The 27312-nt window shown below is 38.6% G+C and overlaps 2 protein-coding genes across 4 annotated transcripts; both read left to right on the top strand.

Moving 5' to 3' along the window:
- Window positions 1-1423: 1423 nt before the first annotated feature.
- LOC143883549 (putative pectinesterase/pectinesterase inhibitor 21) lies at window positions 1424-6406 on the top strand. The gene is made up of 5 exons (XM_077386890.1): window positions 1424-1818; window positions 2363-2634; window positions 3044-3311; window positions 4386-4610; window positions 5535-6406. Exons 1-5 carry the CDS (start codon window positions 1542-1544, stop codon window positions 6245-6247), a joined length of 1755 nt encoding a protein of 584 aa, XP_077243005.1. The 5' UTR covers window positions 1424-1541; the 3' UTR covers window positions 6248-6406.
- A 7618-nt stretch (window positions 6407-14024) lies between these two features.
- On the top strand, window positions 14025-25336 carry LOC143883548 (uncharacterized). 3 transcript variants are annotated; one of them, XM_077386888.1, is made up of 9 exons: window positions 14025-14209; window positions 14699-14899; window positions 15040-15133; window positions 20380-20450; window positions 22681-22729; window positions 22813-22916; window positions 23018-23133; window positions 24269-24374; window positions 25130-25335. In XM_077386888.1, the coding sequence occupies exons 1-9, from the start codon at window positions 14098-14100 to the stop codon at window positions 25237-25239; spliced, it is 963 nt and encodes a 320-aa protein (XP_077243003.1). In that variant the 5' UTR covers window positions 14025-14097; the 3' UTR covers window positions 25240-25335. The 3 variants fall into 3 exon arrangements, with proteins under 3 accessions (XP_077243003.1, XP_077243002.1, XP_077243004.1); XM_077386887.1 differs by having other exon boundaries at window positions 14983-15133; window positions 25130-25332; XM_077386889.1 differs by having other exon boundaries at window positions 14069-14209; window positions 14725-14899; window positions 14983-15133; window positions 25130-25336.
- The last annotated feature ends 1976 nt before the right edge of the window (window positions 25337-27312 follow it).

The following is a 27312-nucleotide window of genomic DNA, read 5'->3' as shown; positions in this document are numbered from 1 at the left end:
AGTCATTAGGAGCATTCCTAACGATTAACAATGGTTGCCACATGAGGACTTGTATGCATAATCGTGACCGTTGGTCAATTAGGCCATCACGAGGTAGCCCACATAGTTCTGATCCTTAAGACAAGATTTTATATGCCGTGTGCACGTGAACTCAAGTAATTTTTAAAAAAAGTATAGTGGGCCCACTTCATAGGGGATGATCCAAGCAGGTCATTTGTTGGGCCGATCATCTTATGAAGTGGGACCCACTTGGTGGAGCTGTAAAACAAATGAGGCCAGAGTTGTGGTCTTAGTCAGATCAATGGACCCGAGCATGTCCACGTGGCAGAACTGGGTCCTAAAATGCTCTTATTTAAAGAGCTGTCAAAGACTCAAAGGCCCAAAAAGCTCTCAAAAGCTATTAAAAAAAGAAAAGACAAGCAAAATTTTTGCAATTATTAAAACATTGTGCTGATACCATTACCCTTCTTTATGCTGCAAGCCCGTTTAGTCACGTATTTTTCAGAAAGTACCGGGCGGAGCCACATATAGCGTGAGCCCCCGCGCGCCAAAATGACTTGCAAAATCCATTTTATAACTAAAAAACAAAAAAGGCTTTTACCGGCATCATGGATGCCCCCAATGACTTGCAAAATCCATATACCGGTGTTCGTGAACGCCGGTATTAGTAGTGTAAGTTAGTTTGGCCCCAAGTGCAAATTTCTGGCTCCGCTACGGCCACATTTGATGGGCCATAATGTAAACAAGTTATGCCCCGACAAGCATTTCTATAGGATGATCCTAGCCGGAACTGCATAGTATGTAAGCCTCTTTAGATTTCACTTGGTATCATCCTACGGAAATGATTTTTTGGGGCACAACCTATTTATGTTGTGGCCCATCAAATGGACAGTTTGGATCATCGTATGGTGCGGAAAGTGCAGTTTTTTGAACAATATTGGACCATAGGGGCTTCCACCATATAAAATCTCAACATTTTCAAACAGAAAATGTCCATAAAAAATGGAGTATGTAAGCCTCTTCAGATTTCACTTGGTATCATCCTAAGGATATGATTTTTTGGGGCACAACCTATTTATGTTGTGGCCCATCAAATGGACGGTTTGGATCATCGTATGGTGCCGAACGTACAGTTTTTTGAACAATAGGGGCTTCCACCATATAAAATCTCAACATTTTCAAACAGAAAATGTCCATAAAAAATGGAAATTTTACTTGGTTGCAGAGATTTTAGCAGACCTTTTCAAAAGAAAGAAAAAAGAGAAACGGACGGCATTATTCTCTCCTTTATGCAATTTTCGGACATGAAAAGAGAGGATAAGAACTATTTAGAGAAAATTGGGTGCAACGGTTAAATTCTAATTAGCCGTTGGTTCCCTCAACCCCAACTAACTTTCAAATATAAAGGGAGGAGGAGGAGAACCAAGAGTGAAAAATCCTCCTCTTTCCATCCTTACCTCTGCCTTTCCAACATAGTAAGGCAGACAAAAAATAACTCAGTTATATCAAAAGAAGAAGAAGAAGAAAAAAAAAACTAAATCATGTCTTATCAGGGATATGGGCAGAATTCCGGTACCGGAAACAATCCTCAGAAGAAGAAAAAGATGGCCGTAATGGGCATCTCTTCTCTAATTCTGGTAGCCATGGTTGTTGCTATTACTGTTGGTGTGTCTAAGAATCATTCTTCCGGAAAAAATGAGGCGGCCACCGGAAACGATAGTGAGGAAATCCATTCCTCCATGAAAGCAATCAAAGCAATCTGTAAGCCCACAGATTACCGGAAAGCTTGCGAGAAGAGCCTTCAACACGTTGCCGGCGGTAATGTGAAACAACCCAATTACAACTAAAGCTTAATCTGTTAAAGTTGGTGTTATTTAATCATCTATGATTCAATACTCCCCTTCCCGTTTTCTGCCCTTACTTTTTTGGGTTGGTCATATACGTGGCACATGTGGCCCCTCTTTTTGGTTCGTCTTAGGACCTGCCTAGAGTCAATTAGCTCTAATACCAATTGAAATAACCAATTGCTCAAACAGCTTTAGGCTAGGTTCGTTTGTGATTGTGGCAACCGATTGAGTCCGATCATATGTTTGGGGCCCACAATCGGTTGTCACAATCTAAAATGACAGGGGCCTAAGCTGTTAAAGTTGGTGTTATTTAATCATTTATAATTCAACACTCCCCCAGTGTAGTCCCTCTTTTTGGGGTTGACTCTACGTACATTTCTAATATCAAGGAATTGTTGGGTTTTGGACCAAGGACCTGCTTGATGCAATAGCTCTAGTACCATTTGAAACAACCAATTACTCCAAAAGCTTGATCTGTTACAGTTGGTGTTATTTAACCATTTATAATTTGACAGGTAACACTACCGACCCAAAAGAGCTCGTTAATCTCGCTTTCAAAGTTGCAGTGGATAAAGTGAAAGAAGCTTTGGGACAATCCAAGGTTTTGAAAAATGCCGAGAAAGATCCGAGAGCCTCCAAAGCTCTTGAGAACTGTAAGGAATTGATGGGTTACGCCATTGATGATCTAAAGAGCTCTATGGCAAAATTGGGAGAATTTGATCTAACGAAACTTCATGAATTGATGGATGATCTCAAGATCTGGCTCAGTGCCTCTATTACTTACCAGGTATGAAACAACCAATTACTCCAGACTTACGCTGTTAGAGTTGATGTTATTTAATTATTCAAAACACTCTTCCTCACATGTGGTCCCTCGTTTTGGGTTGGCCGTACATGTGACACGTGTGTCCCCTTTTTTGGGTTGACAATACATGTGAATTTTTAATATCAAGGAGTTGTTAGGTTTTGAGCCCAAGACTGAAGCTTAAGCTGTTAGAGTTGGTACTATTTAATTATTTATACTATAAATCTCCCTCACATGTTGCCCTTCTTTTTGGGTTGGTCGTACACGTGGCACATGTGGTCCTTCTATTGGGATATTTATAATATTAAGGAGTTGTTGGGTTTTGATTGCAAGACCTTAAGCCTAAATTGTTACAGTGGGTGTTATTTAATCATTTATACTTCAACACCAGGATACTTGCATTGATGGCTTTGATAGCACCACCGGTCGTGCCGGAGCAGCCATGAAGAAAGCTTTAGTAGGAGCTTCAGAGCTAACTAGTAACTCCCTCGCCATTGTCAGTGAACTTTCCACTATTCTTACCGATTTGAAGCTCCCCTTCTTCAAAAGAAGACTCCTTTCGCAGAGCTGCAGTGATTTGCCGTCATGGGTTTCTGACGGAAGACGCAGACTTCTCACCATCGACAACATTACTCCAGACGTCGTCGTTGCTAAAGATGGTACTGTGAAAAAAAATCAATTACTCCAAAAGCTGTAGTTGTTTAGAGTCAGTGTTATTTAATCATTTATACTTCATCACTCCCCCTCACATGTGGCCTTTTTTTTTCCGAGTTGGCCGTGCATCTATCTATCTATCTATAATATGATGAATGATAGATACAAGGGAGCCCTTGCATAAAGGGCCACAAAAGGGCTCATGATTGGATCCACATCATCAAATGTAACTGATTTTTCTTTTTCAACAGTTTTAAAATGTAACTGAAAATGGGGTGGATCCAATGAAGGGCCCTTTTGCCGCTCTTAATGCAAGGGCTCCCTTGTATCTATCATTGCTCCTATAATATATACTAGGCATGTGTCTTTCCATTGTCTTTTGTTTTCTTTCCAAGAATTTTTTTTATTGGAAAACCTTTTCTTTATCATGTTTTGTTTGATAGGGTGATGCCTAACACATTATACCTAAACAGCATAGCATGGGTGGGGGGCACCATTTTATGCACGATCTGGTGGGCCCACTATTTTACACCTCGGGCTATGATGAGGTGGGGCCAACATTTTATAATCATGCCTAGCATGGGTGGGGCCCACCTTTTTACGTCTCATGTTTTGATGTGGGGGTCCACCATCTCCACCCAAACCCATGCATAAGGTGGAGCTTACCATTTTACATCTCATGTTATTTATGGGGGGAGTCCACCATCTCTACCCAAACATATGCATAGGGTGGAATCACCATTTTACTCATAATGCTATGCATGGGCGGGTGTAAAATAATGGGCCTCACACCATCAAAACATGATGTGTAAAATGGGGTGGGGCCCACCCTAAAGGGCTCACCATCTCTACCCAAACCTATGCATTAGGGTGGGCCCCACCCCATTTTACACATCATGTTTTGATGGTGTGAGGCCCATTATTTTACACCCATGCATAGCATGGGCACATAATACTAGTGGCATATATGGCCCTCTCTTCTGGGTTGGCTGTGGATTTTTATTTTATTTTTTTGTTTTATTAACTTCCAAAGCTTAAGCTGTTAGAGTTGGTGTTATTTAATCTTCGTACTTTAACAGGTTCGGGAAAATTCAAGACCATTAATGAAGCCATTGCCACCATTCCGTTGAAGAGCAATAGCACATACATTATTTACGTTAAGGAGGGAGTCTATAAGGAACAGGTGACGATCCCTAAGAAAATGTGGAATGTTATGATGATCGGTGATGGCCCGAAAAATACCGTTATTTCCGGTAGCGAAAACTTCATCGATGGAACACCTACCTTTAAGACTGCAACTCTCGGTAAGTAACACTGCTACGCCATTTATTTCTTGTTGGACCTTGCATTGGATTTCAAACACTCTCACACCACACTTGGTCTTGGGTTCAAATTCTAAGGCAACAGAAAAGGACATATTTGAATCTTACCTCTAAAATTTTGGGTTCAAAATTCTAACATTTCTTCTTCAATGGCTACTTTTGTGTATGGGTGCAACTTGGGTCAGGCTCAACCTGAGCCCTACATAGCCATTTCGTGGATTTTATAATCTAGGATGGTAAAATCCTCGATTTTAAAAGCTAAAACCTAGATATTACAATCCATACAGGTTTTAGTTTTTAAAATCCAGGATTTTGCAAACCTAAATTATAAAATCTTTGTATCCAAACAGCCTTAAATGGTCAACACGATTTGGTTCAGGTTGAGTTGGGAAAAAACCTATCCGATTTAATTTCAAGTTAGGTTGTTGAGGCCTTGGCAACCCGACCAGACCTGAGCCCAACCTCAGTCCTCTAATTTTTATCACTAATTTCTTAATCTTAGGATTACATTTTTCTTTATATTTTTTCTGTTTTTGCCTAAGCTAAATCGCACCCAACCGACCCAACCTGACTCAATTTGGAAAAAAAACAGGTTAGATGGGTCGGATTCAGGTTGAGAGACTTAGAAATAGGTGGGTTATGGCTGACCATCCTTGATCGGAGGCTTGGGTTGGGCTTGAGTTGAATTCTTTCTTTGATTATTAATTAGATTGGGATCTTTTCGATTATTAAAATATGAAGGAAAAAAAAGAAAAAGATTATTAATTCCCTCCCTAGAACAAAAGCGGTGACTCTTTTGATTGATCTTTTATTAGTATCCTCTTTCCTTGGATTGGGACTGGGAACACAACCTACTTTTATGATTTAGGCAAAATTAAGCTAATTTCTCGCAAAATGATTACACAGCTGTGGTTGGAGAGGGCTTCATTGGAAAGAACTTTGGAGTTGAGAACACGGCCGGGCCAGAAAAACACCAAGCCGTTGCTATCCGAGTGCAATCAGATAAGTCTGTCTTCTATAATTGCCAATTTGATGGCTACCAAGACACGCTCTACGCCCACACACACCGCCAATTCTACCGCGAATGCACAATCTCCGGCACCATAGATTTCATCTTTGGTAATTCCGCTGTTGTCTTTCAAAATTGTAAGATTATCGCAAGGAAGCCATTAGATAATCAGAAGAACATAGTCACCGCTCAAGGAAGGACGGACATAAGAGAACCCACTGGGATTGTTATTCACAATTGCACTTTAGTTGCAGACCCAGCTTACTCCCCAGTGAAGAGCAAGCTCCCCACATTCTTAGGTCGCCCGTGGAAGGAATTTTCAAGAACTATTTACATGCAATCTCAGTTGGACGATTTTATTCATCCTGATGGGTGGTTGCCATGGATGGGAGATTTTGGTTTGAAAACTTGCTTTTATGCAGAATTTGATAATAAAGGACCTGGTGCAACTCTAACAAAGAGGGTGACATGGGGCGGCATTAAGACCACAACCATTGCCGCGGATCAAGCTGAGGAATTTACTGTTAGTGTTTTCATTCAAGGTGATCAATGGATCAATTCTACCGGAGTGCCCTACACACCTGGCTTGTTGGCTAAAAATGCCCATTAGAACAATTTGTTGTATATAGAAGTATTTTTGTTCGCTTAAAACAATAAGTCAAGTCTGAAGGGCTAAGCTTATTCATGATTGCCCTTTCAGTAGCTGTAAGTTCACAGAGTTTTGTAACAGATATCTACCATTCCTCGACAAGGAGTTTCATTACCTCTAGCTTGGTTTGTATTTCATGTTCTATTTTCTTCCTCTTTATCTATCTTGTGATGATGAGCTTTATATCACTGCTTAATTTTTGTGAATACTCCAAAAGCTTAAGCTGTTGGTGTTGGTGTTATTTAATCATTTATACCCTAACACTCGAGGAGTAGTGAGTTTCGAACCGAGAACTTGATGCTCCAATACCATGTGCTCCAAAAGCTTAAGTTTTTTGTTTAAAGCTTGAATTGTTAGAGTTGGTGTTATCTAATCATTTATATTTCAACAATTTTCACCTATTGAGAGAATCTGCGGGGCAAAATTTGATCGGATACAAATAAACGAAAAAGTAGAAATAGACAAGCTAGAAGTGGTTTGGCCACGATGCCTATGTTCACCCGTTCACGGGTGACTATACGATCTTCCACTATGAGAAAACAAAATATAAGCATTACAGCGGATTAACCCTTTAGAGAGTTCCATGCGAAAGCAATGATCCCACATCAGAAAAGTGAAGTGATGTGGAAGGCTTATAAGGACTTCGGGCACCCTCGCCTTATTGGCTAGCCTTTATCGTGAGTTCTACCCGGTCCCAATCCGAACCCATAACCCTTTCCCTTATCCTGTCAACTGTAACCACACATGAGAATTCCGAGAGAAAAACCCCGAGAGGAAACACTCTCTCTCTCTCTCTCTCTCTCTCTCTCTCTCTCTCTCTCTCTCTCCAAGTGAAGACATTCTCTCACGTATTCAGCCACCACAGCCCTTGGTCGTGAGAAAGAAGATCATTTAATGTTACTGTATTCATTCAAGGTGATCAATGGATCAATTCTACTGCAGTGTTCTTCACACCTGGTTTGTTGCCTAAAAATATCCATTAGAACAACTTGTATTATATAGGAGTATTTTTTTTTGTCCCTTGAAACAATAAATAAAGCCTGAACTCTGGAGGTTAGGCTAAGTTTACTTTATCATCCCATCAAAAAAAAGTTTACTTTATCATTGCCTTTTCAGTAGCTGTTAAGTTGATAAGAGTTTTGTAACAAATATCTCCCATTCCTTGAAGAGAATGTAATCTCCTGAAGGATAAAAAATAGCCTCTTTTCATTAGCTTGACTTTGGTATGTACTTTGTAGTTCATGTTCTTTTTTCTACCTTTTTTTTTGAACAATGTGTTCTCTTTTCTTCCTATTTTTTTCTATTGTATGATGATGAGCTTTAGATCACTACTTTCCATGGATGGATTAACATGACAAAAGGGAAAAAGATGATGCGTCTTTAGAGAAGGAAACCAAGTTGGCATATGATAAGAGAAAATCTGACGAAGAGAAATGTAAATAGAAATAAAATAAACGAGAAATGTAAATAGAAATAAAATAAACAGATAAAAAGCATCAGAATTGAAGATTTATGTAGTTCGATCTTATGAAACAATCAATTACTCTCAAAGCTTCAACTGTGAGTTGGTGTTATTTAATCATTTATACTTCAACAGCCTCTCATGTGTGAAGTATAAAAATTGAAAATCAATTACCTCTCAAAGCTTGAGCAATTCTATTGGTATTATTCTTTTAATGAAACTAAATTTTCTTATTACCTTTACTGGTTTAATTCAGTGTTTGCCTGCATTTCTATTGGTATCATTCTTTTAATGAAACTAAATTTTCTTATTACCTTTACTGGTTTAATTCCGTGAGCCTAATCCATGGAGATGTAGTGACATAACAAATACTCCACTTTTTAAAAATATTTCCATGTCAAACACCTTTACACACTTTACAACACAATCTTCAAGCAATGAGAGTTTAAAAGCACAACTTCAATTCAAAGTATTGCTCTAGTGATGTATCAATGTTTTTGCTGTTTATTGATCCAAGATATTTTTCATCAATGAGCCGAAACACATGCAAGTTGTCATTCTTTAGCACTACTAAAGCATCAATATACATATACAGCAACAACATTCCCTTTGTAACATTTCACAAGAAAACATCCCAGTTCTTTCCACCAGTTGAACCACATCATGTCTTTGGTTGAGACTTTTTTTAAACCAATATGAGGTGCAGTATTTTGTGTTGGTGGAAATTTGAGTAATAAGGAAATCTGTAGAGTTACTTCAAGGCGCGTATCGCTTTCCTTAAGACAAATTTCGCCCCACCAATTGTGTGCAAAGGGATCCGCGGATTGCCTCCAAGATACAATGAAGCCTTATAGAAAGATCCTACAAATGTTTGATGGCACTTTGCACAAGTGGAATCAAACCCAAAATACCTTTTTAAGAACTTCAAGCCTTAGAGAAAAACACAAACTGTTTCTAAAGAAAACAGTTTTTAGTGCACTGTTTAATGAACAAAATAACTTGAAAAACAAGGAAGTAGGAGATTGCTAGAGAGAGAAATAAAAGTACAGCAATAACTGATTTTTCAGTGTGTAAAAAAGGCAGTTTTCTACTCTCTTTTTTATAGAGCATTAGATGTCTATTTAGTAAAGGAAACATCCCTTCAAAACATCTCTTGGAATGGTTCGAATAATGACCATTCGATCACAACCTTTTGTGATTTAAGTGGTTTGGATCATCCACAAGGTGTCTCTTGTGTTTGAAAATCATCCATGACTGTTGGGAACCAAAAGACATTAAGAAAAGTTTGAAAACGGAAGTGAAAAGCCATGTTCACTTCTTCCCAACGGATAGTTTTTTGAACAGTGGCGGTCGACTAGGCTACTGAGGTCGCCCGTCGGCATGCTTCTGTCCATTTTAATTTTTACGATCCAAATAACCGCGGTCGACCGGACTTCCTGCGGTCGCCCGCCCACACCTTTCTGGAAATCATTCACGTTTCCATAAACCAATCTGCGGTCGCCCGGGATACCCCGGTCGACCGGCCCTGTCTGAAAATATTTTTCTAATTTAAATAAAACTTGTGAAAATTCAATTAATTTTCTCAATATCATTTTACAAAATCTCTAACATTTTGAGCCCCCACTTGAGAGAGAAACGTATGCATAGCTTGACAGAGAGTGGTTGAAACTGGGATAAAATAATCTGCAAACTTTCATTTGTAAAATGGACTCATATGTTGCATAAATACTAATTCAAATTGTGATAAAAATATATTGCTCCGGAAGAATTGGTATAAAATATAGAAAAATCAAATACTCATATGAAAACCACAAGTACCCTAAAATATATAGATTAGAAAAAACATATGCTGAAATCACAGAAAAAAAAACCCAAATCAACCCAATTGAACTGAAGCCGTGTGCAGTAATCATAGAAAAACCATATGTTGAAAGCATAAAAAAACACCATATTCTGAAATCAATAAATTAATCTGCACCGCCGATTGTATCTGACGGCTACGGATTGAGCGACGAAGCACTTTATGCTTCATCGCGACGAGGTTAAATGGCCTCATCTCTTTGAGATTTTGTATAATGTGTGGCCTTTTTCCAAACTACGGTACAGCCCACAGCATAGGATGATCCAAACCGTCCATCTGATTCATCACAGTGTGTATAAATTGTGCCCAAAAAATCATTTCATAGGATCATCCTAACCCTCCAAGCTATAGTGGGACTGCACGTTATGGAAACTTCAATAGATCCGAAGGATAGGATGATCCGATGTAAATGATTCTTGGGCATGCACAACCTATTTTTGTTGAGGCCCATCAAATGGACGGTTTGGATCATCCTATGGTTAGTGCCATTCTCTACTTTTTGGAAAGTACGGGATCCTACTGTTGGGTTTTTCTCCGAAGAAAACCCACTTTAATTACGAAGCAAATAAATATGTAGATAAAATAAACTAAACAATCAAGAGAGCAATCACACAAGAGAACACAAAGATTTACGTGAAAAACCTTCCAACGAAGAGGGAAAAACCACGGGGCGAATCCGACAAAATATCCACTAATCAAATAAGTAATACAACGCCTATTTCTCTCAAGTTTTCACCCGAAACTTGAGCCAATACAAGAAATAAGAGAGTCAAAAGGGTTACCTCGTTGCGAACAACAAAACCCACTTTTTCACCAAAAATACCCACTTCGATCTTCAAGTCGAAGAAATCCAAATCCTAATGAAGTCTCCGTGCAACGAGAGGATTCAACAGCGCAGTGAAAATCTCCAAGAAGAATACTCCAAAACCTTGGTTTTGATCCCACACAAAACCCTCTATAAAAGAGCCACCAAGAAAACCCTAGTTTTCTTCTTCTTCTTCTCTTTCTCTCTCTCTCTATCTCTTTGTTTCTTCTTTTTTTCCTTTCTATTCTCCTTTTTATTCTTTATTGACGTTTTCACAAAACGTCACACACACACATAATAACCCACTGTTTCTCTCTCTTTCCTTTTTCAACTAGGAAAGTATACTTTCCTATTCCAATAGGATTCGGTGGGTAAGTGTGGGGCCTACATGGGCTGGACCCACATCAATCTCCCCCTCCAGGCCCATGAAGAGGAGACACCAACCTTGAGTCTCACTTGGAGTCCATAGGAGCTATGTCTCAGCATAGCTCGAGCTTTCCGTTCATATCAGACGAATTCCCATCGGCACCAATCTTCTTCAACTGCACCAACTGTGTCTCGATCACATCACGGATCCAACGGTTCTCAAAAAACCATTTCATAATTGCCCGGTATTCTTTGCCTCTATGAGATTGTGACTCCTGCAACCTCTTTGGCTCCCCCTCACTAGTAACCAATGTATAATCTGAGGTAAGATATCTCGTTGATGGTCGATGCTCTCTTGTAAATCTTCTAACCTGAGATTCCACTATCTCTGTCTGTGGGGACTGCTCCCCTGCTCATGATCTATCACAATATCATGACCACTAGCATATGATCCATGATCACTACCATCTTCTTGCACTTCTCCCCCGTGTGTAACATGCTCGAATGGAGAACGAATAGATGTAAGATCAAGAATACCATCAATCACACTTTTACCTTTAGGGTCTTCAAGCCTCTTATGCCACAAGCTAGGAGAACTCTCTTTGGTAACATTTACCACATCCTTGCACACTTTTGCATAAGTCTTATATAATGTGCAACAAACCTTCCCCTTTGCAACAACGAATGAACCTTTGGTAAGCTTCCATGTTCCCTTACCAAAGTAGCTTTCATAACCTTGCCTATCCATGGCTATCACAGAAATCAGATTAAGGCGCAAATCAGGAACATGTCGCACATCTCTCAAAGTCAAGGTGCACTCAACATTAGTTTATATGCACACATCACCAATTCCAACAATCTTTGAGAGACTAGTGTTGCCCATCTTCACCATACCAAAGTCTCCTGCTTTATATGAAGTGAAGAACTCCATGTTGGGAGTAGCTTGATAAGAAGAACATGTATCAACAACCCACTCTATACCCTGATCTGCAACATGTAAACACTCTTCTCCTCCAAAAGAGAGTGTTATCACATCTTCATTAGACACAATAGCCGTAGTGTCTTTATCATCATCATTTTTCTGATTTTTACCTTCTTTTTGTTCTCTTTTGCAAACCCAACAATTCTTCCTTATATGGCCCTCTTTGCCACAGTGGAAGTATTTTTTCTTCTCTCTTAAATTCGACATTTCTTTGGATTTGTCATGATTTTGCGGCCATCTGCTTTTACTTCTATCCCTATTCTCTGTGACAAGAGCCTATGCATGGTCTGTACCCATTGATTTCCTTCTAATCTCTTCATTGAGCAAGCTACTAGTAACTTGGCTCATGGTAAGTACACCATCTGGAGTAGAGTTACTAAGTGAAACCACTAAAGTTTTCCAACTGTCAGGTAACGAGCTTAAAAGTAACAATGCCTGCAACTCATCATCTAGCACCATCTTCATTGAAGACAACTGGTTCACTATGCTCTGAACTCCATTCAAATGCTCTGCAATCGAACCACCTTTTTTGAACTTCAATTTTACAAGCTTTCTAATTAAGAAAGCTTTGTTCCCAGCAGTCTTTCTCTCATAAAGACCTTCCAACTCTGTCCAAAGCGAAAGTGCAGATGTTTCATTAGACACATGATGGAACACACTGTCATCCAACCATTGCCTAATATGTCAAATAGCCTTTCTATTTAATTTTTGCCAATCTTAATTGGACATGCCAGTCGGCTTGGCCTTATCACCTTCAATGGGTTCATACAAATCCTTATAATAAAGAATATCCTCCATCTTTGGTTTCCAAATCATCCAATTTGATCCAGTCAACTTGATCATGGTTATTGAAGAACTCTCCATCTCAATCCACACAAACAACTTTGCTTCCAAACAACCACGGCTTTGATACCACTTGTTAGGTTTTTCTCCGAAGAAAACCCACTTTAATTACAAAGCAAATAAATATGTAGATAAAATAAACCAAACAATCAAGAGAGCAATCACACAAGATAACACAAAGATTTACCTGGAAAACTTTCCAACGAAGAGGGAAAAACCACGGGGCGAATCCGACGAAATATCCACTAATCAAATAAGTAATACAACGTCTATTTCTCTCAAGTTTTCACCCAAAACTTGAGCCAATACAAGAAATAAGAGAGTCAAAAGGGTTACCTCGTTGCGAACAACAAAACCCACTTTCTTACCAAAAATTACCCACTTCGATCTTCAAGTCGAAGAAATCCAAATCCTAACGAAGTCTTCGTGCAACGAGAGGATTCAACGGTGCGGTGAAAATCTCCAAGAAGAATGCTCCAAAACCTTAGTTTTGATCCCACATAAAACCCTCTAAAAAGAGCCACCAAGAAAACCCTAGTTTTCTTCTATTCTCCTTTTTATTCTTTATTGACGTTTTCACAAAACGTCACACACACACAATAACCCACCGTTTCTCTCTCTTTCCTTTTTCAACTAGGAAAGTATACTTTCCCATTCCAATTGGATTCGGTGGGTGAGTGTGGGGCCTACATGGGCTGGACCCACAACACCTACCACCACACATCATCTAATTTCTCCATTTTTAAAGAGAGATGATAAATTCGCACCCCCTATAGTATAATTCGTGCCCCTTTAACGTGAATTATGTGGCAGGTTGAGACCAACCTGCCACGTAATTCCCTTAGGGGTGCAACTCTGGTCAGGTTGAGGCCAACCCTAACCCAACCTGCGATAGCATTCCCTCAGCCCTAACACAACCCAACCCAACCCGGGCCTCGGGTTGAAGATGGTCAACCCTAACTCAACCCGCCTCTAAATATCTCAACCCTAACTGAACCCATCTAACCCTAAATCGGGTCAGGTTGTCGGGTTGGGTTTGGGTTCACCTTCGGCGAATAAAAAAAATGCAATAACTCAAAAAAAAAAATAGAGATAAAATTAGTGGACGGAGGTCGGGTTGCCAACGCATCAACCCTAACCCAACCCGAAATTAAATCGGGTTGGTTTTTCCAAATCCTAACCCAACCCAACCCACAGAAATGCCAACCCAACCTGAGCCAAAATCGACGGGTTCAGGTTGAGTCCGACCCAAGTTGCAGCCCTAGGCAGACTTAACGCTTTTTCACATTAGGGATGGGAATTATCCTACAGGGGTGCGAATTTATGAGCGCTCTTTTTAAAACTGTTCAGTTAAGTAAAGAGTGCCATTACCAAAAAGAAATCAGATATAATTTCCACTTCAATCCACTGTATATTTTCTCGTTTTCCCGCTTTATTTCTTCTCTGTTTGAAAAGGAAACCAGAAAAAAAGAAAAAACCCTAATTCCCACTAATGGACGACTCCATTTCTACCTTCTGCAAAACCCTAGCCTCATTCTGCAAACACGTTCAAACCAGTTGTGATTCTCTCAAAGAATCCGTCGAACGGCGTCCCATTCCTCTCGGTAAATTTCATACTTTTCCCCCTTCCTTTGGTTCTTGATTTTTTTCCCATTTCTCAATACTTTTCTACTTAGGATTTTTATAATTTTGAACCCTAATTATTTTTCTCCGGCATCTTCCTTTGTTTCTTGATTTTTTCCAGCTTTTCTACTTCGGATTTTCATGATTTTGAACCCTAATTATTTTTCTATTCTTTCAAATTTCATTAGATTCGTCATCTTCCTTTGCTTCTTGATTTTTTCCAGCTTTTCTACTTCGGATTTTCATGATTTTGAACCCTAATTACTTTTCCTCTTTCAATTTTCATTTGATTCTTCTAGATTGTTTTCTGCTTCGGATTTTCGTGATTTTGAACCCTAATTATTTTTTCCTCTTTTAATTTTCATCAGATTCGGCTTTTTCCTTTGGTTCTTGATTTTTCCTCTTTTAAATTTCATCAGATTTTCAAGATTTTGAATTCTGATTATTTTTCCTCTTTCGAATTTCATTAGATTCTGCATCTTCCACCTTCATACAGCGCCTAAATCACCGAGTTTCATCCGTAAGTGAAGATCTCAACTTGATCCACTCAATGGCGTTTGAAACGGTCTCATTTGAAGAACTTTTAGGGCACTGTAACGAGGTTTACAAGAAAAGTCAAAATGATCTTACGGATCTTGAAGATCGGCTTAGGAGCTTTGGATATGTGCCTGGTAATGTTTCCAAAACCCTAGATCCGTTGATTTTTTTAGGTTTTCTGTAGTATTTCAACTACAATCATGAAATTTCTCCATAGAAATTGAGGTGGAGGATGAACAAGAGGTTTCAGATTTAATGACGCCTGTTGGTATAGACTCGAAGTTTCAAAGTCTGGAGGATAGATTGGACAAGTTGCCTTTTACTTGCAGATCGGGATCTCTCAGGAATAGGATTGATGAGGATCCTTTGTATCCTTTTGTCCTGTTATATTTGCCTTTAATTGGTTTATTTTGTTTTATTTTTTAGTTGTTTGACCTCTCCTTTGTATTGGTTTCCTTACATGTCTTCATTTTTGTTTTTTTCCTTCAAATGTTTGCATTGCTGTGTATGAATCTCTTTAAGTCGTTCACTGACCCCTTTCGAAGTATTTGAAACTTTTTATCCCGGAGTATTTAGCAGATAAAGTGTGTTACACCCACCATAACGCTCTCAAGGGAGCTTTGCATCAATCCTCTCATTCTTATGACTGTGTTAATACTGATAACATGTTGTCTAAAGCAGTTGCATTTGTAATTAGGTTTAGGCAGTTTTGATTGTTATGGAGTTATTCGATGTGAATTTTTCACATGTACATATACTGCTTATAAAATATCAATGGAAATCACACAAAAGATTAAACGGGTTTTCTTATCTTCTCCTATTCAATCTCTGAACACTTTTCATGTTAATACTAATAATCTATTATATATATTATTTTGTATTGAAAACCGATTTAAAACTGGGTGTCTTTATCAATCTCCTGGCATGTGCATTGGGGAGATTGGGAGAGGATGAGCTTGCCACATTAGTTGGTGAACCAACTTAATGTGGGTGGATCATCAAGTGGTTGACAATGTCCCACCTGGTGAGAGGGTAGTTGTCTTAGGTTGATGTGTGTGATTGGTGGTGATGGGGCCATTGTGAGAATGAGAAATCTCTCCATGTTTGGAGATAAAAGTCTTCCCAGGCTGTTAATCTAGGCAGTTGATCTGATTGTGAATGGCCCTAAACAATAGGCCAAGCTGGAGATGGAAAAGTCTCTCCTTGAAGTGGATGGAAAAGTCTCTTTAGGGAAGTTGCTGGAAAATAAGCAATCACCACCGTAAGGGAGTATAAATATCTCCCAGCAAATCAAGAAAAGTCATTGGAGCAATTGAAGAGTCCACGCCCTCTTGAGAAAACATCAGCATTTTCTCCGGACTTCCATACCCTAGCTCTCTTTCTCATTCTTCCCTTCTGTGCATCCATCTACATTAATCTAGGCACCCGAAGTTTTTGTAGGTACCCATGTTTCCTCCCAGGATCTTCAGTTGACACACCTCTGACTCACTTCCATCTCATCCCACTAGTATACTCAGTCCCCTTCCATCTACTCACTCTTAACTCCTCTCCATATTCATTGCAAATTTGTGGCAAGCGTGGTCTTGGAGCCCTGTGATGCTACAATCACTTCAACCAATCTTTCCACGTGGATGATTTGTCCTCTGGTTTTGCGGCTATGTCACTTCCCTCGCCTGATGAACAATGGTACCCAGACACTAGTGCTACAAATCATGTGGCCTCGTCACAACCACAATCGGCTTCCGAGGGCCCCTGTCATGGTTTTGATTCCATTCTTGTTGGGAATGGCTCACTCTTGCCTAGTTCTCATGTTGGTAGTTTTAATCTCTCCTCTTCATCTTCCGCTCTTCCTTTAAAAAATGTTCTTGAAGTACCCACTCTTGAGAAAATTTTCCTTTCTGTTGCTCAATTAACTTGTGAGTTGTGATTCAAATTATATTTTTATTTTTTTCTCCGAGGGTTTAATCAATAAGGACCGTTCAACTAGGAAGTTTCTTCATCACGGAAAGAGTGATGGTGGCCTCTATCCACTTTGGGTTTCTCTTCCTGCATGATGCGAACCCCCTGATTCCTCTTCTCAACTTGCTATATCTTCTACTCACCCCACGGTAACCTACCTTTGCACCGGCATTCAAAAACCCAAAGCACTACTCTCTATGAAATACCCACTACCTTCGTGCCTCACCTTCATTCTCGCCTCCTCAATCCCACCGGACCCGACCACCCATACATAAGCTTCCATAGTCTCCAGTAGCGTGAAACAATGGTTGAGGACTTTAGTGCACTCTTACGGAATGGGACATGGTCACTTGTTCCTCAACCCCATATGAACATTATTGGGTGCAAATTTGTTTTCTGCACCAAACATTATTCAGATGGTTCCATTGACAGGTACAAAGCATGTTTTCATCAAGTACCTGGTCCTGACTTTGATGAAACATATAGTCCGGTTGTCATGTCCCCAACACTAGCTATCACATACAATTGGTCACTTCGACAATAGGGTATTCAAAATGCTTTCCTGCATGGCACTCCGGCAGGAGAAGTATACATGCTACAACCGGTTGGTTTTGTAGGCCTAGCACATCCTCAGTTTGTTTGCAAGTTGCATAAATCACTTTAGGGGTCCGAGTAGGATCCACGAGCCTGGTATACCCGGTCTAAAAATGTTCTCCTAGAATTAGATTATCAGAACAGTGCTTCAGGCAACATGATTGTATGCCTTATGCAACACATTATTGGATACTTGATTGATAGTTTGCTACTAGAAATCTCGAGTCTTGTTACTAGTTTCAGAAAAATCAATATAACTCAGACCCTAAGGGGCCGTTTGTACGCGGATTTTAGAATCTTGGATTTCCTAAAAATTGTAATGGGAGACGAGAGAAGAAAGAGACCAGCCGTCGTTTTCTGATTTCTCACCGTTCTTTCTGGCAATAAGAGAGCAGGAGATCATCCCATGTTTCTAGGTTTTAAAATTCTCAGGATGGGGGAGAGATTTCTAAAACCTGGATTTCTTACTTAAAATCCAAGAAACGATGTCAGGACAGCATACATCAGCCTGATCATGAACCCTCTTTTACACTGTTTTCAAACTAAAACTTGGATTCTAAAATCCGCGTATCCAAATGGCCCCTAAGAGAATTTGAAAATCAATTTCATTACTGAGTAGTGAAGTATAAAAATCCATTTGTAAGCACGGAAGTCCGAAATGACGAGTTAAACTCAGATGAATTTCAACGTAAGGATTTTGAGCCAAACAATCTTTGATGTATCGGGGGATATGACCATGAACTCAGATTTTGCATTAGTTCTTGAATTAGTGAGATTCTGTTCTAGCTCCCTTAGGAGTTAGGACTTAGGACATATTGGAGTAATCGTGACTCTAAAAGAAAAGCATGTGGACTTTCTTTATCATTGACTGACAAGTTTACATGGGGAAAGGAGGTAGAACCTTTGGATGTCGATAAGTGCATGGTGTGTTTTTAGATGTGGTAGGTCTCATCTGTTGTACCTATCGAACTAGCTAGGCCTGTATATGAATTAAGTCTGACCAGACAATCACCATTGGAATCAATCCCAAATGATCAATTTTTGGATCCCATGCAAGGACATGCATGAGTAATTGAGACCATTGATCTTGTAAACTATCATGAGACGAACCATCAAATGGGCATCCCATCCATAAGATAAAGGAGTACAAAATCAACATTTTAGATTTTCTTGGAAGACCCTAAAGGAGGGTTGGTGGATCAATGGGCTAGGATCATCTAATGGGGTCAACGACAACAGGTCGAACTTGTGGTTGCCGGTCAGAAGAACGAATCCAATCACTTCCACATGTCACATGTGGGGCCCAAAAATTGTGTGTTGGGAAAGAGCCTAAAGACCGCAGTCCTTTTGGCATATAATATATGAATATATTCTTTTGCAAGAGCTCGTCTATTATGTTATACAATTTTTTATATTAAGTAATGTCAACTTATCTTTCACAATGGAACTATGGAAGTTAGACCGATTGTGGCTGTATTTCAGTAACCAAGTCTCAATAATTGGTCCTGGAACCTGGTTCAAGTGCCTTTGGAGCTCGTATCTTGTTTGTTCTTTGAATAATTCAAGCTGTTCAGAGATAAAAGAAGAGGAAAAAAGAGGAAGCTGTGAAATGTTTGTCTGGTAGCATGTCAACAGGTGCTAAGAAGCTCAAGGATAGCAACTACAAGCACTAGAAGCTGCACATAAACTCATCCGGAAGGCTAAAAATCTTTGGGACATAGACTTGTAATTGACTACGGCAATTGTTAAGAGAGAATTCTAAAAGACATCGAGTTTTACGCAGATAAGATGCAAAGTTGGGAATGGAAGGACATTGTTTGCACCAACGTTGGTCAAACATAGTTTTTGGAGCAAGCAATGATGTGAGAGTTTTGAAGGAGACCTGGAACACACTGAAAACAATTCCTCTTGTCAAACTTTTAGAAGTCACAATTCAGAACTATAGTTACAGGAATCTTCTACTTTGGTCGATCCTGATCGAGCTCGGTTGTTAACCTTTGCTCTCAGTTCTTGATTGGCCTTTTCTTCACTGGCAACTTTCCTTCGTAAGAACTCAATTTCAGCTCTCAGCTGTGCATCATTGATTCTTAGGTGCTTGAGACATAAAATAGTTCACTTGGATATATTAGTGTTTAAAAACTCATATTTGGACAAGAACTCGTCAAGGGAAAACCAAGTTTACTCTTGCGAGACAATGATGATCCAACAAGTATTTTATTAACTCCATCAAGTCAAAGTTTTTTTTTACTGACTTGGTTGGGCCAAAACCTAGTCAACTTGGTTTACTCCATATTTGACTCCTGGAGTTTTTATAGTGTATATATGATGAACCCCTCATATTGGTCAATATGTTCTTCCATCCAGCAGTGATTGCTTGTAAATATGGATTGGAAGTCAGATCTTCTAGGTTTCAGTGAGTATAAAGGAGTATTGAAGGTCTCTGGAGAAGCTAATCAGCTACCGGAAAAGGTTCTTTTGCCCTTTGTTGAACATGAGTTGGGGAACACAATTTTGATGCATATACACAAGCATATGGGGTTTGAACCCAGTTTTTTTTTTTTTTTTTTTTCTGTATCTCATACATAGTGTAGTAGCAAGGGGAAGGAATCAATGAGTGTAAAAAATGTGGCAGAGTATGACAAAATCATATAATATAAACTATAATTTGAAGTGGCCTTCTCAATTTTTTACTGGTTTGTAAACGGCTAACAGCAAGGACCTTTAGAATGTTGGGCATAAGGGACCAATCCATGCATTTGGATGGTCTGTCAAACTCAAAAGCATTTGAACATTGTAAAAGTAAATTGGGGGCTTTATGCCACACTATCTATTTTCTTTTCATTGTGTGAAGATAGTTAGAATGTTTCTCCCATGCATTTTGCTCATATTTTTATAATGTTTAAATTCAAGGTACTGAATACTCTTGTCTCAATTGATACACAGAGATACAATAAAATGTTTATGCTAGTTCTCTGTATAATAACCATGGTACCATTCAAAAAAAAAAAAAAAAAAACCTTCCATGGAAATATTTCTTCTTTTATTTCTTGACATTCTTAAGATTGGAGGACTCCGTGTCATTAAAAGATTTTGGCCTTTCAGATGTCTGTCTCGCCACTTTAGCCTCTGAAGGTTTGTAAAGATTGTTCTTCTTCTTCTTCTTTTAATTTATTTCATTCCTCTTTTTTCCATGGCTAGACTCATTAACATCTAGCAATTGTTTTAAATAATTGTAGTATGCACAAGATAAGCATCCTTGACCAATTTGTTTATTATTTGGCTTCGTGCTAATAAATCAACCCCTGTAAGTACATTTGGTTGTTGCACTATATATGATGGTCTTTGCCTGCACCTTAACTTAGGAAAGGCATAAATTAAAACCCATGTAACCATTTGACTACCTACATATGTACGTAAGTAAATACTTGGTGCAAGCTATGATGTGATAGGCAGTTTGTCACAAAGTGATTTTGCGAGATTCCATTGTCTAGTGGGTCATTTTTTTTTGGGTAGGAGAGTATGGAACATGGTCAGAGCAGTTGTGATTTCAGGGTAGTACCCTGTTTAAGATTTCATACTATAGAGTTAGACGGTTTACTAGTTTGGGAAGTGTCACAGTTTATGATTTTTAAATTTGGACATGTTTTTCTTATATAGTAGCCTCTTGGATCATGATTCAGATGAGTTTAATTAAGAAGTTAAGCTTAGTGCTTTGAGTCAGTAATTTTTAAATTATATTCGTGTTTTTTTACAATTGTCCTTTTCGATGTCTCTCCTGTATCGTCTGATGTTAATGAAAACTCAAATAGAGCTGTAATGATTCTTAGGAGTGGTGCTTGTGGAGCATACACTTTGCTTATTCAATTCATCTAGGAGTAATTCGGTAGATTGAGCCCAATTCCTTCACAGCCTCTCGCTCAGCTCTTGACGAGTAAGGACGGGGCCAAATCGTATGTGTGTCGAAGAGAATAATTATGCATTGGAGAGCTCTGATTCAAAATTATATGGATTCATCCCCCCACGAGGAGTTGGCAAAACTTTATTTTCCTTTTCTCATTTTAGAGGGATATAATTGAAATTTATGTGAATTGTCACTAGTAAAACATATATCAGATGATAATAATCTCATATGAATTAGCTCCAAAATTTATCTTGTTCTTCCACTTTTTTTCTTAGTATCTAGAGTTAAAAACTCTACCTAAGCTTTTCCTTTGCTTCTTACCACTATCAGATCCTCCCATCATCCTCTACACTTGAAGGGCTTTCTTTTGAGGTTTTGGTCAGGGAACACCATTAGCTAGGACCATATCGTTGTACGGTTGACATTTGCAACCATACAAATGATGGTGTTTTCAATCAATGAAAAGTATCCAATCTGAAAGATATCTATTTTTAAGTAATTGTGATGATTTCTTTCTTCTTTTTTATCACCAGTTGAAGTTAGTTTTATGGAATTTTTGATGAAAAATCAGTTTGAAAGATTTTTGAGTGGTGGTTTTAAATTAGCTATTTTTGTTTGATTTACTTAAATTGATGCAACAATTTAACAATTAGAATTTGTTGAGTACTGCAATCAAATCACCCGCTTTTTTTCTGTATTTGGGGTTACATGGTTCTATTCATCTATTTAATGGAGATAAACATGTTCCATCTAGACTGTTTTTGACCTTCTATGAGTGGCTTAGAGCACAAGATACACAAACTTACTAGTTACTATTTTAAACAAGTGAAACTTCTGTTTATAATTTTTATGATGAGTTGCACACAGATTTGCCATCCATTATTATTGGGGTTCATAATTGCTAGTTTAGCAGCAAAATACGACTACCAATTCTCATAATTGTTAGACATTGGCAACCATACAAAAGATGGTGTTTGGACTCAACAAAAGTACCCAATCTGAAAGTTTTTGATTTGTAAGTAATTATGGCGATTTTATGCCTCTTCTTTATCACCATTTGAAGGTAGTTTGATGGAATTCTGGGTGAAAAATTCAGTTTGAAAATTTTTGAGTGGTGAATTAAATCAGCTACTTTTTGTTTATTACTTGAAAGGATTGATCAATTTAACAAATAAGTTTTTGAGTGGTGCATTCACGTAAGTTACTTTTTTAAGAATGCAGGGATTTCATGAGTGAAAGCACAATTTACATTAAACACACTACTTAATACAAGTGAAACTTCAATCTTGTGTAATCCATTTCCTCATATTTTTATGATGAGTTGAATGCAAATTTATTTTCCATTATTATTATTATCATAATTGGTAGTCGTATATGAAAAATAAATAATTTGGATTAGGGAATTTAATCTTAAAAGTTTTAATTGCCTACTAAATTACATGACTTCTTCTTCCTTTGAAGCTAATGATGAACTCGCTAGCCCGAAGATGTCTCCACAACATCTAATGAGGTAGGTTTTCAATAGCTTTATGCTCCCCTCTCGCTCCCTCTCTCTCATTTCTTTGTAAGTTGCAAATCTGTTCCATTTTGCAGATATAATGACAGGAAAGCACTTGACAAGACAGTTTTGGACCAACCTTCCAAAAAGGGCTTGGGCATTGAAGAAACTGCAAATCTCTGCCCTATTAGTTCTTCAGGTAAAGGATTGGATCCCTCTAAAAACATTTTAGTCCAGTGTTACTTACAAAGATCTACTACACCACCTATGCTATTGAGAGATGATCCTAAATGACTGTAGGGATATTTAGAGATGATTCTAAATCATTTGAAGATGCTGCTAAGACTTTGATAAAGATATCAAAGGATGACTATGATAAGCTTCCTTCCTTATTGAAAAGTCTAGCATCGTGGGAGGTATGTATTTTTTCCCACTAATTATTTATAGTGGTTTCTGCTATTTTAAAGATGGACAAATAACTCATCTCGTCATAAGACAAACATCTTACGAATTTATGTCTAATGTGTGAAGAGGCCCACTGATAGGTGTTTCATTCTTTCTCACTGATGTGGGTGCAGTCAAATTCTCTACCTAAAACCTATAGATTAATTTGAACATGCTTAATTATGGATTTTCCCATCCATATCCCATTGTTTGCGCTGTCACTGCTATAGTTTTCAATAATCAAGTTAATGGAATGGACTTCTCAGTCTTTGTAAGTTGTAACAACTGTATTGTCATCCTTATATTCAGACACACACTAACAGAAACGTATTAGCTGCAAGAACCATTTTAGTTTGTACTTCATAGAGAAATTATATGGTGCCCGACCGGGCATGCTCGTGTAAGGGGGAGTCGCCCTTGATATTTGATCCAACAGCAAACCCTTAAAAAGTTGAAAAAAGGGGGCTGCTGTTGGATCAAATATCAAGGCACGGGCATGCCCGATCGGGCACCGTATAGATGATGAGGGTTATGTGTCGTGTGTATTTTAGTCCTCACTGAAATTACATCTTAAAAGAAAGTGTATTTTTAAGTTGGTCTATGAACCCTGTCTTCGCAAAACAGACTTGAGAAAAATTTTAAGGTGGTCTATGAACCCTGTCTTAGCCCTACTTCCTTTTCACTCCTTTCTCACAAGATAGGTCACTAATTGGATGTCTAAGATAGTTCAGCTCACCAGCTCAAGACCATCCCACCATACATACATATTTATCGCTTGTGCAGTGGAGATTGTTGAATTAGCCTGTGCCTTTTTTTCATTTAATCAACTTTACAACTACTTGATTGTAGTATGCTGAAATCTATCCAATGGCTTCAAGATCTATTTGGATGTGCAACCCTATTTCTCCCTAAAATGCTATCAGCTCTACACCCGACATATCCGAATTATTACATTTCCTAGCATGTGTATTTTAGGTTCTGTTTATTTATATCGATGACCATATATTCATCAAAAACACTAAAATGTCAAGTTCAGAATGAATTGATGTAAGCTTTTCTTTGACTATTTAATTATTTACACGCGAATTTCCAAACCCGACCATACAGGATCTGCAGGAAGCTACTGAGAAAATGAATTCAACCCTCATCAAGAAACAGAAATCAAAGGGAGACAACTTATTCAACCAAGATGAAATCACTTCATTGGGACTGGGTATTTTTCCACCAAATCTTCTCTTTGCTTTATTTTATTCCCTCCCCCCCCCCCCCCCCCCCCTCATTCATGGACTTGAAACCTGTTAGTTACTTAGTTTGACCAGGTTCTGAGTATTGATTCCAAACTGACATTATAGAAAGGCTCAAGTTGACATTTCCCTCCTCAACTTAAAAACTTTTCTACAGAAAGAATTAAAATGTTTCTCTAACAATGAAGTTTGTTTAGCAGAGTTCCAAGTCTGAACTCCGATTTTAGGAAAATAATGGGTGAGTCTAAATTGGAAATTTCTGGTTCAGATACTGAAGTCTTTTCCTTCTTAATTTTGTTTATTTTTCTTTGCTGAAATAGGAAAGAGTGCATTGGCATTACTGCCCAAAAATTGAAACGTTTGCATTTGATCTTTAGGTGCAGACCAATGCATCCTGCCCAAAACATGTGTTTTCTGTTCTGAGTAGAATCACAAGTAGTAGCATTTTGGAACAGAAGCATGGTTTCAAATTTCAGTTTCTGAATGGAAACTGAAATTTCGGCCGAAATCTAACGAAATAAAAAAAAATATTATTTTATCTTGAAATTTCGGGAAAATATTAAATAATGAATAAATTCCAGATTTTTTTTTATTTTTTTTGTGAAATTCCTTAAATTTTTGTGATCGTGGTTCCCCTAAGAAAGTCATTAAAGCCTGAATTCTGTATGAAGGTGCTATAATTTTGCCCTGAATTGTACTTCTCTCTTATATTTTCTTTTTGCAGGGCCAAAGGGGAGGTCTTATTTACTGCTCCTAATACGCATGAAACAATTGGGCGTGGAGACCATTGGTGGCTCTATTGTCTATCGAGTTACAGATAGTCCCTGTATGTGAAATTTACTTTCTCTTGGTAAAATGAATGAATTTACATAGTTCATGGCATATATTCATCCATATTAAAGGACTATTTTGACCCTGGTTTCTTACTTCCAGAATTTCCTAAACCATAAACTCTGTGTGTATCTATAATAATAGGGATTTGCTAGCGACCATCACAGACAATATGTTGCATGAGAGAGCAGCGACATAGGCTTGGATTTTGTCTTATTCATTTAATTCATCTGTGGTCGATGCTTTCTCATGCAACACCCGATCCGTGAAATGGTTTATGTGATGGGCCCTAGCAAATCCCATAATAATATATACTAAGCATGTTTCTTTCCAAGAAAAGTTATTATTGGAAAACCTTTTCTTCAGACCCCATGTTATGTTTCCATAGGGTGGAGCCCAACATTTTATGCTGAAGCGTAGCGTGGATGGGGGCCGCTATTTTCCCTTAATTTGGTGGGCCCACCACCTCTACCCAAACCTATGCATATTATAGGGCTCACTATTTTACGCCCAATGATTTGATGTGATGGGCCCACAGATCCACCCAAACCCATGCATAGGGTGGGGCACATCATTTTACACCTTTTGATGGGATGGGGTCACCGTTTTACAAATTTTATGGAAGTGGAGCCCACCATTTTACACCATGCAGAGCATTGAGTAGGAAATACCATATAATTTCTCTAGTTACAAAATCTCATAGTGGTGTTCAGACTTTACTGCTATGAATACGGATCCCTCCACGTGGTCACCACAATCAATAGTGAAGTGGAGAAGATGTAAACCAAAGGATTATCCTAACCATTATATCCATGGGAAAAGGGCTAGCATGAGTTATAACCTACTAAAGTGAGATTTAAATTAGGTAAGAGAGGTGCACGTGTAAACCTGGCAAAATGGGACCCGTACCCATGGGTACACCCGGCCCACAGGGGTACGGGTACCAATTTCATTACCCGCGAAAAAAAATACCCGTACCCGTGACCCGCGGGTGGGTTTGGATTGGGCGTTGGTGCCCGCGGGTTACCCGCCATTCGGTTTTCAACTTTTTATTCTTAAGGCCTAAACACTAACCAGTAAAAAATAGACTATGTAGGTGGGCCAACAAAACAAGTATGTGGCTGGTATCTTTGGTTGTACTAAAACAAACACTTGTTAAAGTAAATGAAAAATTGTAAGATGAATGGGCATGTACTCATCATCCCATCCTTGATATTTGATCCAACAACAGCTGACTTGTTAAGAAGCTGCTGTTGGATTTTGTACATCCATCGTACCACCTTTATGTGTTCATACACCCATTCATTATATAATTTCTTTTGGTATATATATATATATATATATAATTTCTTCTTTAAATTTGCCGGGTTACCTGCGGGTATGCCCGTATCCGCCCGGGTGGGTTCCGGGTTCATGCAAGGCTACCCGTACCCGCGCCGGTATTTTGTACCTGTACCCGCACGGGTTGTACCCGTACCCGCGTGGGTTACCCATTTGCCTGGTCTATGCACGTGAATGACCCCATGGACTAATTTTCATTGGATCAAATGTTAATGGATAGGATTTGGGAACAGGTGGATGCAAACCATGTTCATTGGATTTATATCATAAGATTCAAAATTATTTTGGATTGAGACCCAAATGCAGCCGCAAAATCCAATTGAGCATTCAAATCCGAATTGAGGGTGCCAGTGTATGAAAAATACCCTTTGGGCCCGTTTGGATACCTCATATTTTGTATTTGGATTTGGAATTGAGTTTTACCTCATATTTTGTATTTGGATTTGAAATTGAGTTTTGAATGCAAAATGAATAGATCCGCCAGCTCATGTTGAGCGAGACAGACAGGGAAGGGGGTGCTTCCTACTGGAGGGGAGAGGTTGAGGAGCAAAGAGGGTGAAGGAAACTACCACATCTGTGGATTTCCAATTACTTATTTTCACAGCATATTTGGAAATCTAATTTTTTTCACTGTCAGTCGCTGATTTGAAAATTCAAGGATTTGATCCGGATCCAAATCACTCGGGGTGCAACTCGGGTCAATTTTTTGAAATTCGGGTTGAGCTTTTACCTTAA

The sequence above is a fragment of the Tasmannia lanceolata genome, unplaced genomic scaffold (assembly GCF_043159265.1).
Source record: "Tasmannia lanceolata isolate RefF3 unplaced genomic scaffold, GAP_Taslan_0.1 ptg000008l, whole genome shotgun sequence".
Lineage (NCBI taxonomy): Eukaryota > Viridiplantae > Streptophyta > Magnoliopsida > Canellales > Winteraceae > Tasmannia > Tasmannia lanceolata.
Note: the sequence above shows the minus strand (reverse complement) of the source record. Positions and strands in the feature narration are given on the sequence as shown.

Coding starts and splice junctions, on each gene's coding strand:
- LOC143883549 (XM_077386890.1), top strand. CDS start 1,542: ATGTCTTATCAGGGATATGGGCAGAATTCCGGTACCGGAAACAATCCT. Junction 2,635..3,043: donor GTGCCTCTATTACTTACCAG/GTATGAAACAAC, acceptor CTTCAACACCAG/GATACTTGCATTGATGGCTT. Junction 3,312..4,385: donor CGTCGTCGTTGCTAAAGATG/GTACTGTGAAAA, acceptor GTACTTTAACAG/GTTCGGGAAAATTCAAGACC.
- LOC143883548 (XM_077386887.1), top strand. CDS start 14,098: ATGGACGACTCCATTTCTACCTTCTGCAAAACCCTAGCCTCATTCTGC. Junction 23,134..24,268: donor AAAGTCTAGCATCGTGGGAG/GTATGTATTTTT, acceptor CCGACCATACAG/GATCTGCAGGAAGCTACTGA. Junction 24,375..25,129: donor AATCACTTCATTGGGACTGG/GTATTTTTCCAC, acceptor TTCTTTTTGCAG/GGCCAAAGGGGAGGTCTTAT.